General features: G+C 40.5%; 1 protein-coding gene across 3 annotated transcripts in view; it reads right to left on the bottom strand.

The window, feature by feature from the left end:
* Positions 1-21398, bottom strand: part of PDE8A (phosphodiesterase 8A) — a 139811-nt gene that overhangs the window by 109547 nt on the left and 8866 nt on the right. For 2 of the 3 annotated variants that reach the window (XM_050903001.1, XM_050903000.1), the window contains exon 1: positions 19507-20391. The exons of the other annotated variant lie outside the window; for it this stretch is intronic. In XM_050903001.1, coding sequence (XP_050758958.1) covers positions 19507-19767 — 261 coding nt within the window. In that variant the 5' untranslated portion in view covers positions 19768-20391. Of the gene's footprint in view, positions 1-19506; positions 20392-21398 lie in introns of those variants that run through there. 3 annotated transcript variants of the gene reach the window in all.

Raw genomic sequence — 21398 nt, 5'->3', positions numbered from 1 at the left:
AGGGATTAAAATTCATTCCAAATACATTTAATTATAAAAACATAGCCATGCAAATATATGGAAATGTGCAATACATTTTTTTGATATAATAAGATTGGTTTTTTTCCTCCAGTTGATAACTTCAGTCTGATAGCTTTAGTGTTAATTTTCTTTTTTTTATTGTAAATAACTGGGACAGTGGATACCAGTGCTACCATTAATTATGCCAGCAGATGAACAAGTTATCTATTACTGAACTAAATTACTTGTAATTGCACATGCAACTCTTGCACTCTCCTTATGCATAAATAAGAACGAGTTTATGTCTTTTAAAAAAGCATATGTCATTACAGAGAGTGAATTAACAAAGAGTTCACTTCCTAACATCATCGCTGTTCTTATTTTATTTTTACATTTGTACAATGTAAGCACTGAAGTGTACAAAAGCCCTATAAACATACAGGAAAATATGATCCCTGTCCCAGTGAGTTTACATTCTAAGATGGGATTTCTTGTTAGCGCTAATTCTTTCCACTTTTTCAGACTGATTATCAAAAACAAAGACCTGTACAAACTATGCATGCTACTGCCTGCTAACACAAATAAGATGGCACTTGGGCAGTATCATTACTTGTTTTTCTTCTTAAATCTGTTTTCCTCAATGCAGCATGACCCTCTCCTCTCTGCCCTCCCCAGCACGCACTCACAAGACCATAAGTTACCCAACTGAGCCAAATATACTGAACTCACACATACAGCCAGTCATTCCTGAACATCAGCAATGACATCTGAAATCCTCAAGCTATTGGAATGAGAAATAGTTTTCAGACATTTTATATCTATTTCCACTTTTTTTTCAACTATCACATTGATTAAGCCTTTGATTAACACATCACTTCAGCAAAATTGGGTATCATTTGTATCCAGGAAAAAAACCACCACCACACAGAAAAGTAAATAACCACAGCCCCAGTCACAGAAAAAAAGCTCCTACAATTTAGACAAAGCTAAATGAGAACTTTTAAACTAACAACCATGTGTAGTCCTTGCACCGCAGTTGCTTATCTGTCACAAAGCAGACAAGCTACACAATGGCCTTGCCTGACCATTATACATCATTCAAAGTTAACATTTTTCTATGTGACCATCTTATCTTCCTGCCTGAGCAATGAAACCCACGAGTCACTAAGTAAAATATCATTCTAGATCCCAAACGTCTTTGCCAAGGCACAATGTGATCAATCTCAAGGATTTTTAAAAGAGGAATCTGGTGTTTGTAAAACGATTGCTGAAAATACTGAGGGTCTTTCCCAGGCAACTCTCTTAGTTTATCTGTGCTGTATTTGCTGTTGCTGTCTAAGTTTCTTTTGGGTAATTTCTAATTCTATGATGCTAGCCTTCGCTTGGAAAGGAGTTGTAAAGTTTAGAAATACCTACTTATTAGCCCTAAAAAGCTGCTATTTTAGCAAAAGCAGTTAGAATCAAGCAATTGCTTTCTCTAAAAAGAGAAGTATTTTCAAAAAGCAAGGAAGTGCTGACCCAAAGATGTACTCCAAGTGTGAAACAACATCATGTGAGTGACATGAAAGCAAGCTGGGGACTCCTGATCCCCGGGCAAATGAGGACTGAGTGTACCACAGAGACTGAGCTTGCTCAGTTTCTGGTTGGAGGATGTTTACCCTGCAGAAGCCAGCAAATGCACGATCTATGGAACAACATTGTCATGAGCTTCAAAAATTTAATAGCCTAATGTTTAAGGAGGGCAAGGCATTTTGGAAAGATGCCATAACAAAGGCAAAGAAAAATCAAAGAACAAAAAGTAAAATACGCACAATAATTAGATTTTAGGTTTATTTTCCATGGACTGAACTGGAAGATCATAAGGTGTAAAAGAAATGACTGCTGAGATTCAATAAAGAGCTGAGATTCAATAAAGAGCTTCCCCACAACATGCAAACCTATCTCCAACCTAGATACTGTACCAATACACACTAGCATATTTTTGTGCTAAGCCTAACTTTACAGACTTTGTTATGGCAACATTACAAATTTATATAAATTACTTCATTTTATTACATATTTTCTGTCATTCCTGCACTTGGCTGTTTGGCATGTTAATGATGACCATTACCATTCCAGCCACTGACAGAGAGTTGACTCCAAATAGGCTACAAAGTTTTGTTCAGCACGGAGTTCTCGGAGACAGCAGAGTTCACTCAACTGTGCTCTACCATGCATGCACACTGGAGCTCTAACATGGCACAAGAGACCTCAGTAGGCTAAAGCCAGTACGGATCACCCTCCAGTTTTTGGTAGTGATGTATCAGACAAGAAAAGAGTAGCCAAAACCTGCTAATAACACAATGGCTCTAAGAAAACCAGCCTTTCTATTAACTCTATGGGCTTGAAGCATCAGCTTGGCTCCAGAACATGGGTACAAAGAAGCAAGAGGCGTCTCAGAGTCCAGCACATTGTTCTGGTTTACTTGCATAGTACCACTTAAATGAAATGTTGCCCCAGCCTCAATGCAATCGTGATGAGAGTCAGGCCTCTCTCAGTCTATTCACACTATTCTCAAGAAACCAAAGAGGAATGCTTGGTGGCCCAAAACCAGACTGCAGAGTAGGGAGTTACTGGATGCAGCTCCGCAAGCACGGTGGCACTCACGGACCACTTTTCAGTCATCTCTGTAATGGTCACCAACTCTGCAAGTGCAAAAGAGAATGGGAAGCTCTGAAGGTTACTGAAAGATGTAAAATAGCAGTTAATTACATTAGAGACACAAACATGACCCTTCAAAAAAAATGGAAATTATGGCAGTTGTTGGCAGTGTATCTAGAGGAAAAGTAATAATTTCTTCCACTCGGTCCTTGTCAAAAAGAAAGCTGTCACAAAACTAGCTTGAACTTCAATACTTTGGGAAGCCATTTCAAGATCCCTAGTAAGGGGAAAAATTAATTTCCATTTCAGATCAAAGTTCAGTTCGATCACAACTATTTGTGTAGATATTCCCTTTTTACAGCAAGTATCTGAACTGACATGGTTACAAAAATAGATGGAAACTGTCTAATATTTATTATGAAATTGTGTCAGCACCAGCTGAATCATACAAGGCTAGGAGTCCATGCTTAATGTCATTTATGACAGTCTCTATTCATATTTAAATAACTAAAATTCATATCCACAAACTATAATTAATTTACACATCAACTAATTATTTATGTTTTGTGCTATGAAAAACAAAACTTTTTTTCCCCCCACAATGTTACTTCTTTTGGTTAAGAAACACAAGAACATACCTACAATTTAAAATGTCAGTGAAGAAAACATTTTAAGCATAGAACAGCATTGCAATTTTGAAAGCTGATGAAAAAACATTTTTCTAGTATAGCAGATTAGAAATAAGTTTACTGCAGATTAGCTTAAGCTAGAGAAAAAATTATTTTTTGGTTTACTTGAGTTTGTGTACACATCTATGAAAATACTCCTCTAATATCAGATTGATTTATCATAATAGCATTTTAAGGGCTATTGACCTTGGTGCAAATGATTAAGAGTACACTGTCTGTACTAAATAAAGATTTTCAGAGAGAGATCTGTTTACTAGCTATGCTTCTTTGTAAACAAAAAGATTCTATCATTTCTAGGATAGTGTTGTATGCCAGTGGGTGGGAAGAAGCTAGACCTTCCTCAAAGACCTTCACCCAACAAAAGCACTTCATTTAAAAAAAAAAAAAGTATAAGTGAGAGGAGGTGATGTGAGTTTCATCACTGAGAGGACATATACTATTTGCGACCAAAAAAAATTACAGATACATGCATATATGAGCATTAGAAACATGAAAATGGCAGTCAAAGAACACAATGGCAAAAGGAAAAAGAGGGGCTGCAGGAAGGAACCTCTGCCATGTATAACTGAACAAGTTAAAGAAAAACTACAGACCACCATGCACGCCAGAGTAACAAGGCCAAGCAGAAATAGGCAGTAAAATGGTGGTTCTGCTGCAGAAGCAGCTGTGGCGTGACAACATTTGTATCACAAGTTGCCTTTTTGCATTACCATCAAATCGTCACCAAATCACACCTGGTGATTTAGTATCTTCTGTACAATAATCATTTGTCCCATACTCAAACATAAATGTAGAATAGTTTCATGAGACAATTATTAACATTAAATTAGTTCTAAACAATGCAATTAATTAACTGAGAGTTCAACTTTTCCTTAATAACCTTAAGTTGCAGAATGCATAGCCACATACTTACAGCCCATTCCGAAGAGCAGTGTTCTACAGTAAAAGGCACACAAACAGCAACAGAGGACAAAGGCCATTAACAATCACTTATTTGTCCTAATTCAAGGACTGTTCCCCTCTGTTTGTTCTACTGCCTGGTCTAGCCTACAAAGCCTTGCTGACAAAAAATGCCTTTTCTTACCAAAGGTTTGCAAATACCCACATTATAATTTCATACCTCAGCCAAATTATTTTCTGTTGAATCTACCTGTCCAAAAGAGGAAAAATTCCAAAAAAGCGCCAGTGTCGTGGCAGCATTCAGAGTGCTAGCAGAGTTCCTTGGAGCTCTCACTGCTACAAATTCTTGCTGCAAAGGCATCATCAGCTGCCAGAAACCATCACAGTCCAAAGGCTCGACAAGGAAGAAAAGGGCCCCATGTACTGACTCTGTACCAGGTTCTCACTTCACTTCCATTCCACTTCCACAGTCCTTAAATCATGGCATAGGTGTAACACAAGTGTCCTGGGAAGCTTTCTCATTGCAAATGGAGCTAACATTAGCAAAACTGGTTTTGCTGGTATACTTCATACCAGTTCCTCAAATGAAACAAGCTATTCTAACAAAAGCAAGTTTTCTCCCCCCCATCCACTAGCACTATATCCATAGCAGAGATTTTTCCAGAACAAAATATTATTAAAAATCCAAATCCCCCACTGACATTCCTAGGCTAGGTAACATTCCTCATACAGTCCTGGTCTTGACTGTATTAAGACTTTGCCTAAATTACAAACGTGTCCTAAGTATAATTCCACAAGTCAAGAAATACAGGAAAACTTTCTATTGTGGAAGAAGTTATACCATTGTATTTGTACTCTCAAATGGCATAAACTATGCTGTAACAAGCACAGTAGCATCAGTATTGCTGCGATTAGAGCAGGGCTTTACCCTAGCCACGTCAGTAAGAAATCACCAACGTAAAGAGCAGACTATTGCAATACTAACATATGAGGTGAGAGGAGGACGCCTCACCACCTAAGACCCTAGACATTTGTTTCTGTAACATATGATGGGATCTTTCAGGGTCATGGGCAGCAGAGGTTTGCAAACTTCTTTGAAACAGTATTTACTCTTTCTCCAAGGCCAAGTTGGAGAAACACAGCTAGCTAAACTGCAGTCAGCTAGCTCAGTCTCCATTGCCTTCAGCAGGTGTTTTAACAGCTCTCAGAGAGACAAAATTTTCTATGCTATCAGGGGAGAAAGGGAGGAAGGACAAAGCACAAAAATAAACCAGATCAATTAATTTATAAAGAAACAGATAACAATGAACTATTCTCTATTTTTAAGTGAGCCGAGTAGCAAGGAATTGCATTTGTATGATTGTTTAAAAAAAAGTGAAAAAATTACTGTAGATCTTCAATCAGTATCATACAAGAGCGGCAATCCATGCAACTCAGCCACAGCCACTTGCCCTCACCCCAACACCACTACCAGCTTGGGAGCACATGCAAAACAGCATTGGCTTTAACATGCAAAGCAGTACCTGCACTACGCAGCGCTACGTAGGACTATACTACAGATCAAAGTATTTTCAGTATCTGTTAAAGGAGGCCTTAATTGGTTTTAGAAGAAGCAGGACTGCAGTAATAAATCTGATCTCTTGAAGCATGAGTTGGAAGTTGTACCCTCCTGTCAGCAGGTTCACTGTATGATGTATTGTGGAGCTTTGGCTGCAAAGAAGCTGTAGCCTGCAGTTAATGAGCTGTTCAAAGTGGCTGTGAAATTGTCAACTTAATTAAACCAAGTTTAGTTAACATTCATCTTTCAAAAATTTTGTGTGAAGAAGCAGGCTCTGGAAGTGCCAAGCTATGCACTGTAGGAAAGTGCTGTGTACTTTTCTGAACTGAGAAATCAAGAGCTCATGTGATAAGAGATAGTGCTATTTTACAAAGCGTTTAAAGAAAGCCCCCTGGCTCTCCCAGCATGTCAGGGAGCTTCATAATTTTTTCTATTTTTAGAGAGTTAAGAAGCATAAGCACTTGAGAACAGTCAGTGATGGTTTCTTAAGATAGCCTGACCTCTAGAAAAACATGTATGACTTGGAGAGAGGAAGGAGAGCCTCCTGAGGAAACCTTCTTGTGAAGGTCCAAGCTCTCAGCACACAGTAATGAGTTCTGCAGATGGGTGCATTGACATGGCAGCCATGATCCGAGAGGTCTGTCCTACTCAGATGAAGGCAGACAAATTCAGAGAGCATCAGGAAGACCAAGCTGCTCTATACTCCCTAAATGTATTTCCATCCTTGTTGTTCATGGCTTTGAATAAAGCATTTCAACAAGTACCACTGTCTTTCCTGTACCTTATCAAGGTTAGCACATGTTAAAGACCCTGTCCAAGCTAGATTAAAAAATGTTAGGGTATACCAAGTCAGGGGTTTGTATTCTATTTAAATTAACTGCAAGCTAATTGGCAAACATTCTGTACATACGTATTCCTCTGGACAGTCTGCTCATGTCTGTTCTAGGACAAAAATGTCTGTAGTAACCAAATTGAGCTATAGCAATCAATTAATCTGGGTTTAAGAGCTTGTGTTTAAACAAACCATTACCACTGACCTCAGTTCATTCCTCAGTACAGAGGCAGAGGTTCCCCAAACCTAACTCAGACTCTTAAGGATATGAAGATCTCTTGCAGCACCCAGCAACAGCAGAGGTGCAGTGCTGTTAGCAATAATCCCTTCACCCTGGCAATCCTGTGTCATACTTTTCCCTCCACATGAAATGTTTTGTTGCTTTACTTTAAAAATCATTAAACTATTTTAGAACACACTGCGGAGACCCCTCTTTTAGGAGAATTTCCTAGAAATTCTACCTGCTGGCTCGGGACCTCCCGATGTTGGGAAAGATGATGAAAAAAAATGCCAAGCTCTTCACCCACACCCGCCTCTCTGCAAAATGGAGGAAATAAAACAACAATGAGGTACTTTACAGGTCCTTGTAACTCTTAAAAAGTGGCATGAAGCTAACAGTAGTCAAGCATTTAAAGATTCCCAGGTAATATTTCACATGTGTATTAACTGTTACTGAGTATATGGTTACAGGGGTAAGGGGAAACGAGATCCTAAAGTAGTCAAAGTGACCGGCCACAGCCAGGGAAGCGCCGCTCTGCTTTCAGATATGCTCAACAGAACACACTTCCTTGGTACCTTTATCCTGAAACGGAATAGCACTGGCACAGCAAATCCTAACAAGTGGATGCAATTGGGTACTTCTCTGATCAGTCAGCTGGAATGCCAGTCAGCTGGGGAAAAAATGTAAGGGGCCATTGACCAAAAGTATCAGGTTTCCTGAGGGGGGATGATAGTTCTTCTTTGCAGGTCATCCGTGGAGAAAGGCAAGAGACCACACGGCCTCATTGCTAAACACACACTTTAGGAAACAACTGCCTGAGGGAGACGGTGTCCTGGCTGCAACAGATGATGGAAAAATTTAGGAGGCTTCTCAACCTTTTAGGACAAATCACTCTTCCATAACTAGGTAAAGATCCCTGTGGAGACAACTGAGACTTCTGCAACCTACAAGCAAAACCATTCCCCACAGTGACCTCAGAGTCAAGCACTGGACCCCACCACTTATACTCTACACTGGCCTCTGATCTTGACCTCATGATTAAATTTAGGAGGCAATGACAGAGCAGTGCAACACATCAGGGAGACACCTCCTAACCCACATAACTCCTGTCCATAGAAGAAACAGTTGAACATCACAGCTACCTCTTAACACCCACAGCCTGCACTTCCTATCACAGCTCAAAGGCTCACAGAAGGAATGGAGGAAAAGATTTCCATTCCCTGAACCTGCACCAGGTGTATTTCACTTCCACAGTCCTTAAAATTCTCTAGTTTGCTTAGACTTTGTATACCAACAAAGCAAGGTTACCCCACAAAGCAAAATTTACCCCATTAACAGTGTCCCACAGCCTTAGCAGAGCACAGCCGAAGACAGTTTATATTGCCCAAAGAGCACAAGAGAGCCTTGTAAGAGCTCTTAGCAATCAGAACAGCCAAGATAAAGTTAGGAGAAAACTTCAGACCTATGTAACCTCCAAAAATAAGTCCTTTTTAGCTTAATTGGCAAAATAAGAGATGGTAATTTCAGCTCACTTTTTTGACAGTCCAGCTATGAATCTCACTGTAAGCAATTCACAAGAGAGCTTAGCTTTTTAGAAAATCTGAAGTTCAATTGCGCTCCTCTGAAAATTTTGTGCCTGGCAATTTTCCCAAAGTCACACTGTGACTAGGGGCTAAGTCTCGGGATCAGACAAGCTGTTAGACTTCCCATACCTCCCACCAACCACTAGCAGGGCTTGCTCTCTCTGCCCGACTACCACTCTAACTTCAAGGCTTTTCACTGATATAAAAAAATCCCCCATCATCCAAATGTTGTAACATATAAACAGTGACAGCAGAATTGTGTTTTTCAGTAAAATATCACAAGCTGATACATCAATATTTAGCTCCAGGAACCAACAGTAAAGAATGCCCACCAAAAGTCCTTTTTTTATTATTTGCTACCAAGACAGCAGGCTGACACTACTGCCTGTCCTTCAGGGACAAATACTGTCTTTGCCCTTCTCACCAAAGCCAGGGCTGAGAGGGATAGATCAGCTTCCTCACTGAGCAGTTTCATTAGTTTCATGAGTTTTCATTATGATTAACAAGGATCATAAAAGCTACATCTCTCTTATCTCCAAGAAGCTGGTTCTTGCTACTCGGTACCACTGCCAGAGGCAGGGCGCTGTGAAAAGGCTATGCAAGCTGCTTTTGGAGTAAACTTGGATCCCAACAAGCTACTGCTCTAACACATTCATTTTAAAGAGCTGTAACTTGCAATAATATTTCAGAAAACGTAAACCCCTCCTAAAAAGTAAGCAACTGCCCCAAAGTAAAAGATTCCATACTTTGGTAAAGGTAAAATGTTAGCTTATTCACTGAGGGAAAAAGTATCATTGCTGGGCTTAGGGGCTGTGGCTGACAGCACTACCACTGAATTCGACCTGACTGCTCTCATGACAGATCTCAGCTCCATGGCATTAAATAGCAAGGAACAAGACACATCATTTCCAGAACTGAGGACATAGGATAACATAAGTAATTGACAGTATAAGCATAACAGCCCTTTCAGCTCAAATTCTGCAGAAAGCAGATCACTTCCCTGGCAAAAGACAAAAAGAAAACAAATACTAAGTAAATTAAAAGTTACAGCAGAACCAATGGAAGCATGAAGCAGTGTCTGAGTTTACAGGACTTACTCTTCCTCTCAGTGCAGTTGTTAACAAAACAAAAGCTGTTTGAGTTTGCAAAACCCTCTTTGCTTGGCTTTGAAATATTTCGTTCCTCTAAAGTATCAACGTTACCCTCAGCTTTTTTTTCATCTGCAGGATTCTCTGCCTTATGTACGAAAATAAGCATTAGCTTCTCTGGTCATGACATCCTCTTCAAAATGCAAACTCATATTTTGTTACAATTCATCCCCCTTGCTTTCTTTTAAACACTTTCATCAGTTGTTCTTGGTCCCTGCAACAATATTTGCAGAAACAAATACATAAACGATCCACATTGATGGTGTTTCAGTGCTAAGTGTGTGCTAACACTGGTTTGCAAATTAATCCTCCATTCAAAAATTCCACTCAGGAGTACAATTTTTCTATTGCATTTGTCAACTTGGCAACTAAGGTTTAAGGAGATAAAACTAAAATATCATTATCATATTACACGCCAAAGTTGTGAAAAATGAGAAGTAAATCAGTATGTCCAGACTAAAGCCAGAAGAGGAACATGAAAAACCCTTCTCATTTTTGTACTTCTAGATACATTCCTGGCATCTTTCTCCAAAGCACACCGCTGACTGCTGTCAGAGACAAAGCACTGCATTACATGGACACAGTTTGATCTGAGAGCAGCTCTTATGTTCCTGGGTATATGATGGCCCTGATCCTGCATGACACATAATGAAGATCAAGCATGCAAGTAGAAACAAAGAGCAAGTTGGCCAAAGAGCCACACACTAACCAGTGGCAGTCTGGTTCTTCTGATTTCAGTTCAGTATGTCTAGCCTTGGCCACACTGCTGCATCATTACTTACAGAATGATCATCTGCAACCACAAAGCACCAGGCAACATAACACATCCCAACACACTTCAGATCCAAGCGGAAAACTACACAGGTACAAGTACATAGAAAAAAAAGTCCTTTTGAATGCCTAGAAATTCCAAGTTTTAACTTTGAGAGTCACCACTCTCAAGAACAGCAACAGACTCGCAGATTTCGTTTATGACCTGAAGCCACAGCAATTTATACTCTTTATGCAGCTACTGCTTGAGAACAGGCCCCACTGCTATATGAAGCTGAGAAAAAAAAAAGAACGAAAAAAAAAAATCTATTTGCTATCCCATTACTCCCATCATTAGACAGTTAATAATATCAGTTATTGGTAGTTTTTTGCATTATTTATGGATTAAGCAATCATAAAACATGGGACCTAACCATAAGGGCCGATACTCTAGTTACACTTCAGGTAAGTTTTGCTTACAGACCAGAGATCAAATTCTGGCTGTTCTGAAAATTGTAAGAACTTTGCCACAAGTTTCAGTACAGCCAGGAACCTGCCCACTGGAGCTATACTGATGTCTTTCTGGAATGACAGAAAATAACTTAGCCCTTAAGACAAATCTTATTGCTGCTATTTTTATTTTCAGATCGCGTATCCAACAGGGACCTGTCTTCTACCACAGTGAGAGGTAAACACAGTGGTCCAAGTTCTGCCCCAGGTATACCCCTCAAGCCCTCAGATTTTAATGGGGTTGAAGGACTGTCATTTTAGTCAGCATTTGGCCCATCAATAAATCTCTTCAGCATTTGAAAATAATTCTTTGTTTTCTTTTGAAAAATAAAAAGTAGATATCTTGCAGCAATCCCAGTGCCATCCACACTTCAGTGTGTGGCAGAGCTCTGGACTCCAGTACTTGTAGACTTACATCCTGATATTCCTCTTACACTGAGATATTTATCACTGAGTTACAGCTCATGGAAAACTGCAATTTCACCAGGCAGTTAAACTGCAGCAGTGTGCAGAGCAAGTCACTTCTGCTTCACGCTACCAAAGTAGTAGGTGTGGTTGTCCTCAACCATTTGTGGAATTTCTCACCAAACTTTTATGGGAAGGAAAAAAAAAAAAAAAAAATTGAAACAAACAACAGACAGTATTCCAAAAAGAAGAAATACACAGCTGCAAACTCAGTCGTCATGGCTGAATGCTGATCTTGACCTGTCTACCTATCACACCGATACATTTGTGCATTTAAAAATTTGGAATTAAAACCACTGTTGTAAAATAGAGTTCTACACTTCAGTGTCAGAAGAGACACAATCCTGATAATTCAGTATGAACAAGGAACATCATCTATCTGACGATGCAGAAGTGTAGATACTTCTAAATACAGGAAGATAGTATTCAATGCAGACTGAGGTTCTTTTGTTGTGCTTTAATGAAAACATTAGCATAGTTTTTTCAAACAAGATTCTTACAAAGAAGGTTTACTTTGCTGATCGTTTACTGAGGTTATTTGTCTGATTAAATTTTATTAGAGGTAACAGAACCTCAGACTGAAAGACAGAAAGCAATGGTAAATGTGTAACGTTAAAAATACGTTGTCTTTTAGTGGGAAGTAAGAAGTTTCCACCGCATCCCAGTAGGGAGCTAAAGGTCATTGCTAACTCAAAGTTAAAAACAATGGGAAGCAGAGGATGTCATTCTTTCATATTTGCCCAGTGATTCTGTGTTTTCTTTGTATGGATTTACTTAGGAAACTGGGAAATCTAAAAAAAAAAGAAGAGATTTCAAGGCTACCATTTTTCCCCTTAGCAATATCAGAAATCTGTTCATGTCGCTATGTAAAATGTTTGATTTATAAAGGAAAATACCTCTTACTTGAAAAGGTTTGATCTTTTCAGGCATGTAAAATGTTTGAAGTTTCCTGTGCAACTTTCAAACTAATGTGCAAAATAATTCTGCTTTTGCAAAAAGAGTGAATTCTCATTTCCAATGAAGAACCAGACACAACTTAAAATTTTTTAAAAATACTATTTAACAAACAGATTAATTTCTATCCTGATCAATTAAAATATATATATTTTTTCCTTGAAATAGTATCTAGTTCATTCAGGAATGAAAGACATATGTGGCCAACAAGGAGATTGTCTTTACACCAACAAAAATATGTCATCCTAATTTCTAGGGATCTAGTGCTTAAAAATTGCCTATCGTAATAAAGCAGCAAAACCAAAACCATTTCCTCCTCCTCCAAGCAAAGATGGGAATCCTAATCTGAGTCCCTCATATGGGAATCAGAGGTTTTTTTCATTAGAAACAGTATTTTACTCCCAAAATTGCTTCTAAATCTTGAATATTTCTTTTTTATTCCAAGTTCTTTTGCTTTGCAAGGACATTAATTCTCTACATACATATGCAGACTACCTTTAAACATTTAAAACACTATCAAAAACCATCTCAAATTACCTTGTCAACCACATTCAAAACAGGTAACTTAATTCATGTCAATGCATTTCCATGTCAAAAAGTAGGTTCTAGTCCTTGTTCTTTCTCCTGAAACAAAGCCATACATGTGGGAGCTGTTTTACAGAATGCTAAGCTTTTTACTTTATGTATAGTGACAGACTTACAGATTTTACAAGGAAGAGGAGAAAACGGCCTGGGAGTTTGATTTGAGGCCAACAGTTCAATCCACAGTAAAAGAGGATGGTCTGGAAGAATGCACAAATTAGAGACTCTGCAATTTAATTTCACAGCGTGTGTACCAACATCATTTATCACATTTTGGCCTTAACAGGGATTTTAAGAAAGAACCTAAAAGGGGCTGGATGCTGAAATCTTTATGAAAAGCAGAGGGCTTTAACAATATCACTTCCTTGATGCCTTTGAAAACTTAAAAATCTGACTCTGAGCAATAAAACTATTTAGTATGTCACGCACACTAAAGCTATTCAATTTGCATCTTGTCATCCTGTGCCAATTTAAATTATGGTTAAATGAAGATACCTAATTATTTCACCCAATGGACGGATAGCAATGCATAGAATGTCACAGGGCCAAGCAAATTCCTAGTGAACCTCTACTGGATGAATGGGTCTGACACATAAAACACTGCAATTCACACAGAAAACTGCACTTTGGACATGAAATCACACTCTATGTGCAATCTCGGAAACATTGCTAACAATGTTTTAATTCCATCCATGGCTGGGTAAAGCAGTTTACAATGCGGGCATATTATATCCATACACACCACCAAAATAGAACACAATGCTAAATTGTTCTCCTATGTGTGCAGGTGCTTCTGCGGCCCCCTGACAAAATGACAACTTACGTAAAGCTTGTATTGAAACAATTGAAACAATTTCGCCTTGGGGCCAATCTGCTCATTACTATATTTGCTTCTTTCACTTTTTGCTGATAGCTAATAAGAGCTTTAGCTGTCCATATCTCTAAATATTTATTTCCTCTTTGAGGACTCATCTGAAAGTCAGTTGGCATTCCAACTGCTCAAAAAGTGGAATATTTCCAGTGTATTGTTACTATTGCTTAAGAAACCCAATTCTGGAGTCCCTTCTCAAGGTGACAGCCAAGAGAGGTGAACAAAAGTTCATATAATAACCAAAGTAAAACAGCAGTTTATCACTGTTGGTAGTGGCAACTGTTGGATATAACAATTTCAATGGATGTTAAAAATAATTCTCATTCAAATACCTCTCGTTTGCTCGACGTGGACATTTACTTGAACATGAGGAACAAATATTAAAGCATCCAAGGAGGGAAGCAAAACAGTTTCTAAACAGTATTTTTTCTAAGTTTCAAATGAACTAGAGCAACTTTCTTAATGAGACATTCTTCATATTCACATAGATTGTAAGCATCTTCTAATCTAAAATTCATTGAATGTGAAGTATCTGCAAGTGGGTGTAACCATTTCGTATCTTTAATTTATATTTAGACTTAGCATTTTGGACGTAAAATCTGAATTGCTGGCACCTTAAATAGCAAGGCAATGCTGGTACCTTGCACTGGAATTTCACGCCACATCTAATATTGGGAATGGTAGAAAGGGAGGGAGAACTAATAAGTATATCACCTCCCATTCTTCTACCTGGCTTAGAAGTACATTCTACAACTAGAAAATTTCTCACTGTGGATGTACTTACACTTCAATCTGAGCCATACAATTAAGAATACAAAGGGTACAACACAGTAAGATAAATACCAAGAACTGTAGAAAGAAAGGCTTGTTTTTAATACTTCCTCTATTGACACATTCAGGTGGCAGAAAAGGAAAAGCTTAGAAATTAACTACCTAAAATGGCCAGGCAAGAGACACAACGCAAGCTCAGACCAGGGGCAGCGAAGAACAATGCAAAGGGCAGAGAGAAGTCAGTGTTTCATGTCTAGCAGATGAATTTACAGCTGAAAGGAGTTTCAGTGAAGTTTTTACCAACAGCAAGTACTCCAGAAATTCAGGGTCTAACCTTGCTTATCTCAGACACACAAGGAATTGCCCTGAGATGCAGTCGGTTTGCATGACCAGGAGAGGTACCAATAATAATGCTTTAAAAATTGAGAAAACAGCTTACGTTACCTTAGTCGTGTAGCAATCTATATACTGTGAGTGATTTACTGATTGTTTTTTTCCAGTGTACATTACAAACAACAGGAAATTAAAACGTAAAGACAAAAAATATGAACCCAGTTCACATGTTACTGCACCAGTTTGCTTCATACCATTTAAAAATCAGACTCCCATCCCCTGGAGAAAAAGGTTCATGCCTTGAAACAACAGCATAAAAAACATCAGCCCGAAAGTCTGGAGCTGTCAAGATTGAGAAAAGTTCGTGTATCGCAGCGTGGGAAGGATCCTCTCAGTGGGAGCAAGGATCTCTGCACAGGAGGGCTGACGTCAGTGGAAGTGGGAGGGAAATGGTGATGGGAGGTTTGTCGGGAACACGACTGAGGACAGTTTCAGTGGAAACAGGGAGGAATCAAGAGAGGGTGGATGGCCTCAGTGGAAGCATGGACTGTATGTGTGGGAGTTTCAAAGGGAGGGAGAGCTCGTGTGTTCCAAGGGGAAGGAATTACCAGACAGACAGTAAAAGAGCAGACAGCTTAACGGACTAAATAATGTGCTGTTAAATGCTGAAACGAGATCCACTTCAGCACTGCAGGTACAAATTTAGCATACAGCCTCCTATATGCAGAATTATGCAACCATTGGTTTGCAGTGACTGTAAAATTATCAGGCAATTTCACAGGGTTTGAATGAAGAAAACTTACTGGCTGTAGGGCCATGGATTTAAACTGGCTGTCCCGTACCAGCTGATAAATCAAAAAGCTATTTCACATTTAGCCCTGCTAGCTTAGGACTACTTTTAATTTAAAATAAAGGAAGCGTGGATTTACTCTCTGATCCCCTTGCACCCAAATGCACATATTTCTGTGTTAAATACAGGCGACAGGGGGAGTTACACAAGAGAAGAGGAAGGAAATCTCACATACGTAAAAGAATGACAGGGCAAAATAAATGCGCAATGTATGTACTACAGTGTATATTAGTGCACTATAGAAGAGTGACACACACACATGATGTTGGGACAGCATATGCTTATGAATACCCAAGTAAATTTTAATTAAATGCCCATTAAGTCCTTATACCATTCCAGCATTTACTCCACCTGTGCTATAGATTAAACAGGGGTATTATTCTAAAGGTGTTTAAGCAGGTTTCTATAAAGCCAAGTGCCTCTACCACATATTCAACAACACAAATGTCTGAAGAAGAAAATCATAACTAATATATATGAAAAAGACAGACTATCACCATTTCGAGTCCACTTTCTTGAGAATTCTAGAGCTAAAAAAAAATCAGGAAAACTCTCCTTTGCAACAGTACTAGGTAAGTGTCATTTGATATTCTTAATGTAGCACTGGATAATCAAACCTCAGTCACTGTTACTGCATCTAAGTCTTGCTCAGCTTTCACTGGGAAAAGCACAGAGTTTAAGCTGTGGATTTGATACATCGAAAATTAAGGGAAGGGTTTTCATGGCTGGTTTGCTTTTTAGATACAGCACTTATTCCAAGTTGCTCATAAATTTTCAAATGAAAGCCATGTATGAAATTACTAATTAAGGAGGGACATACAGGTGCCATGACCAAATATAATTTATTAAAAGGGCTCCCCCATTTCTTATATACTATCACCATACTCATATATACCAGAAATAGGTATTATGGCATTTATCTCTGCACACACTCACTTTCAGGACTGCTCTGCAAATTTGCTACGGATAAACTTAGGTTTTTCCATATTAGGAAAGAACAGGTAACTTTTTTAGCTACAGTTTGTAAATTGCTGTAAATCACAAATTATAGTATGCTCACACCACACATCCAGAAAATGATCCTCTGCTATTTGACCAGAAGAAAGACATAGTAAGACATAAACATAAAGCCAGAGTAAGTCTGGGGGCTAATTAGCAACATACATAATGCCATTTTACAGTCAGCATGCGTTATTTCTTTTTATGACACTTTCTGACTTGAAAAATGCACACTATAGCTAACAAACTGATTCAATAGAAGTTAGTGCACTACCTATTATACATATTTTAATAAACTTAATGCTAATGCCAGCCAAAGCGAAAATATGAGATTTACACAATGGGCCAAGTTTTGTTCTTAGCTTTCACATAGGACTTTCTTGGCTTTAATCTGTGCATATACAACAAAAGAATGTGAACGAAATTCAATTAAAGTGCCCTGAAACCAAGTGAAAATGCCATTCAGGCAGGTTACTGGCTATTCACACAAATTCTGATGGCACCACCATTGGCCAAAGCACAAAAGGTTTCTAGCACCTTCTGTTCATGTGAGGGTATCCCAGGGGCCATAAAGGGTGTACTATGCACTCTGAAGAATAGCAGTAGTTCCTAGTAGCACCCTAATTCTTACAGTTCTTCCTCAAATCAAAAATCCTTTTAACTCCAAAACAGCACAATGTCCTGCCCAATGCTCCTTTTGGCTTCAGGCATTTCAAGCTCCTGTCCCTTATCTTCAATGTTCTCACACTTTGTTTCTTTCCAAACAACTTCACTGTACTGTGAAAACTGCTCTCCAGTGATAGCGTAGCCCTCTCTCCAGCACAGTCTCCGAGACAATACAGTTATCTAGCACACTAAGAACTGTAAATCTGATCATAGTATATACACTAATGATAGAAGCAGAAAATGAAATACCATGCTGCTTTATAGCTCTAAAGAGTATTATAGGATTTTGCACATGAAAATCACGCAGATGTGCTGTGTCCAACAGATTTTGTATTCAGCTGATCACAAACAGAATTCCATTCTCATTTCTCAAAACCCATCTTTTCACAGCAATGTGCTTAGAGTGATGACAAGGGCAGAAAATATGACTGATAAAAATCAGAATGACTGCCAATGAGATTACAGTATGCATATGAACCAACATCAACCGTATAACATCTGGCTGAATTATCCAAACCTAGTAACAAGAATTTTTACAAAGTTCTTGAAATCGAACAACAAAATTTAACAAAACTAAGACTGCTTCCCATGCGTGCTTCTGGAAACAGGTTTTGGAGTTGTTTTTTTCCCCATAAGCAAGCACACAGAAGACAAATTCACAGAATATAAACTTTAAGAATATTTTTGGTTTAGATTTTGTAATGTGCAATTATAATCACAATTAAAAATTCAGCTAGTAAAACAATTGTCAGGATTCTGATGACAACTTAAGTTTCCTTACTGTGGTTACCATGTTAAATATGCCATAAGCATGGCTATCCTGTGTGAACAGGGCCGTAAAGTTCAGTTTCCTGTACAGTGTTATTAACACAAAAATTTAGTTTAGCATAACACCATTTAGCTTCATGTTCTGCCTTAGGTATTGTTAATTCCTCCTCCAACTCAGTACTTACAAAGCGTCTTCTCATTTTCTAGACTTTTTTTAAACTCCTATGAACTGAGATTACTAAATCTGGAGAAAAACAATTGAAGAAAATCACGCACAGTACTGAAGAAAATTATTCCAGGTCAATACTCTAGAAGCCATCTTAATGAGCACGTAAAAATCCTAAGAAAACTACAAATCATTACAGTTTCTGCAAGTCTGCAAAACGCTTGGCATTTAGCTAGTTCTTGCCTGCATCGTATATTTACAGCATGTGTATCTCAGTTCTTATCACGGTAACCCAGAGCAGATCAGCCATGTTATATAATATCCCCTGGGCTGCTACAATTTGATTTTTTTTTATATTTGCAATTACTTATTTTTACAAAATAAGAGATAGTTCCCCCAAAAAGGCAAAGATATGGAATAATCAAAACCTATAGCATTACGAACTAAAGTACAACCTATAAACAAACAGGCCATCAACAGAAAGTAAATAGACAAGCAAGCACTCCGGACCACTAACTCTCTCACTTAAAAAAAAAAAAAAAAAAAAAAATCACAAACTACAATTTTTTTTCAGTATGTGCCTGTCGACTTCATACAGCTTTCTGTTGTATCTCTACACAAAAATATGCACACTGATACACATGTAAAAACACCTCCAAAAAATACCCTATTTGCAGCAAGAGACAAGGTCAACAAGTTGTTACCGTAAATCAGTACCCAGAGCAAAACGCGCTGTCGCTCTCCTTTCAACTTTCTGAATGGAAGAGGTATGCAAATTGATCAGCCCAGCTAGCAGATCGCTTCAGACTGCGATTTGCCTCTGCTTCCAAACAAGACAAGCACAAACAGCAACACTGGACGACCCAGCACAAACAAACATGTAAAACACAGGAGTTAGTTAGTGGCAGTGCAGCTCCCATGCACGGCAGAGTCCCACCATGGACAGACGGACGGGCCCTCCGCGTTCAGAAGCAAGACCCACTCCCCTGGCTCTAACGACTGCCAAGGACAATTGCACTGCTCTCCTTCCAGGCATTAGGAAAACTCGTTTTGTGGAACGAAGAAAGAGGCTTGGGTACATCTATAAAGTTGTTTCATGAGACTGATTAGTTTATAAACGAAAGTAATAGCTCAAGCCAGGAAAAGCTCCCCCACAACGTATCACTTCAGCAGGGAGACTCCTTGGGTTAAACCGCTACAGCCAACTCCTGTTCTAAGAGAAACAGTGCTTATGTTTAGCACCCTTTTTACCTTAACACTGGATCTGCTGGTCTGGGTCTCTGCCTCCATGCTCTGGCTGTTCTCCCTCTTGTCTTTCTTAGAGGAATTAGTCCTCACCTTATAAGTGGATGTGTTGGAGGATTTAATGAATAATCCCGGGACGGGGTTGCCTTGCTGCTGTTGAGACATGGTTGTGTTGGTCTGGTGAGGGGAATTGCACTCCTCAGACTCTTTGCTACTGTGATAGACCACTCTGCTGTCAGAGATGTGGATGCTTGGAGCACAGCCCATGCTTTGTGGCCACCTGGGGAATACTTCTAAATTGTATATATATACGTGTATATATATATATCTCTCTTTCCTTCCCGTTGGTATTTTCCCCCTGCTTAATTTTTTGTTAACAGGTTGAATCTCTTTCCTGCGTCTCCGCTACACTCTGAAGCATTGCCATCGGTCCCTTCTACACCACCAGAAACGTGTCTGTTCTCCTCGTCCTCCAGGAAACGGGTCCTTCTATCTCAATCTCAGCAGTGGGCTGGGGAGCTGGAGGGGAGGGAAGGGGGGAAATCAAGAACCGGTCGACTTCATATTTTCACAGATTATTATTAATTTTTCTAAGCCATCTGAGAATCTTGGTAGGGTTTTCTTTCCTTCTGGGGAAAAGAAAAAAAAAAGAAAAAGGAGGGGGGAGGAAAAAGCAAAAGCAAAAATAACAAAAAAACCCCAAGCCCCAAACCACACACACACACACCCCAGCGTCTTCTCGGCTAGGCGCTCATAGCAGCCGGGGGCACTGCACCATCTCCTCCCTCCTAGTCCGGAGCACGGCGCATTTTCCACCTGGGTTTGCACAGCGTTACCGATTAACCCGGGTACGGGCCGGGGCCGGGGGGCCGCTCCCCACCTCGTCTTCCGCGCTCCCCGCCAAGCAGCGCTTACTCCTTGCGGTCCCGCTCGGCGCTGCGCTGTGCCGGGGGTGTGCTTTGGGGTGTGCTTTGGGGTTGAGCTGGGGGGCCGAAATAAATATATTAAAAAAAAATAATAATAATAATCGAAAATCGCCCCGCCGCCCCGAGGAGCCGGCTGCGCCCCTCACGCCGCGCTGGGCATGTCCCGCGCCGCCTCCGTCGCGGGCGGCCGCCGCGGGGGTGACATTCAGGTTCCCGTCGTCGGAAGGAAGAGCCCCCCGTCAGGCGGCAGCGGGGCTTTCTGGCCGCCGCAGCGGCATCCCGCCCGGCGGGGCGCGGGCTCCCGGCTCAGCGCCGCGGGACCGGAGCGGGCCGGGCCGCGGGGAGCCCCCCTCAGCGCCCGGGCCGAGCGCCGGGGGCGGCCCTCGGAAAATCAGGGCACGGCCCGGAGGGCTTCCCAGAGCCGCGGGAGGAGCCGGCTCCGCTGGCAGAGGCATCAAAGGGCCTCCATGTTGGGGGGGATTTTTTGGTCAGAGAAATGATGCGAAACGGCGAGGAACAAAAAATTAAAAAAAAAAAGAAAAAAAAAGGGAGGAAAAATTAAAAACAGCGAGAAGTAGAAGGAAAACGATCCTAGCGTCCCATCCCGGCGGAAAGGGTTGCAGCGGCGAGAGCTCTAATTCCCAGGGCCGTGGCGTCTGCGTCCCTTGCAGCAGGGGAAATGCCTCTCTCCTCGCAGCCGCCTTCCCTCGCTCTGCGCTCACCTTGTTATTATTGATGTTCCTCAGCAGCGGCGGCAGCCCCCTCCGCCGCCCCGCCCGCCCAGCGGCCGCCCCGCCCACCGGCCGCCCCGCCCGCGCTGCCCCGGCGCTTGACAGCGGCGGAGCCAATAAAAGCACCCGCCGGCGCTGACCTCCGGCCTGCGCTGGCGTCAATGCAAATCAGCCGCCGAGGGCCAATGGCGCGCCGAGCCGCGGCTCCGCCCGAGCGAGCGAACTTTAAACGGCCGCTCCG

The sequence above is a fragment of the Gymnogyps californianus genome, chromosome 11, assembly GCF_018139145.2.
Source record: "Gymnogyps californianus isolate 813 chromosome 11, ASM1813914v2, whole genome shotgun sequence".
NCBI classification, from domain to species: Eukaryota; Metazoa; Chordata; class Aves; order Accipitriformes; family Cathartidae; genus Gymnogyps; species Gymnogyps californianus.
The sequence above is the reverse complement of the archived record's forward strand: the minus strand, read 5'-3'. Positions and strand labels throughout refer to the sequence as shown.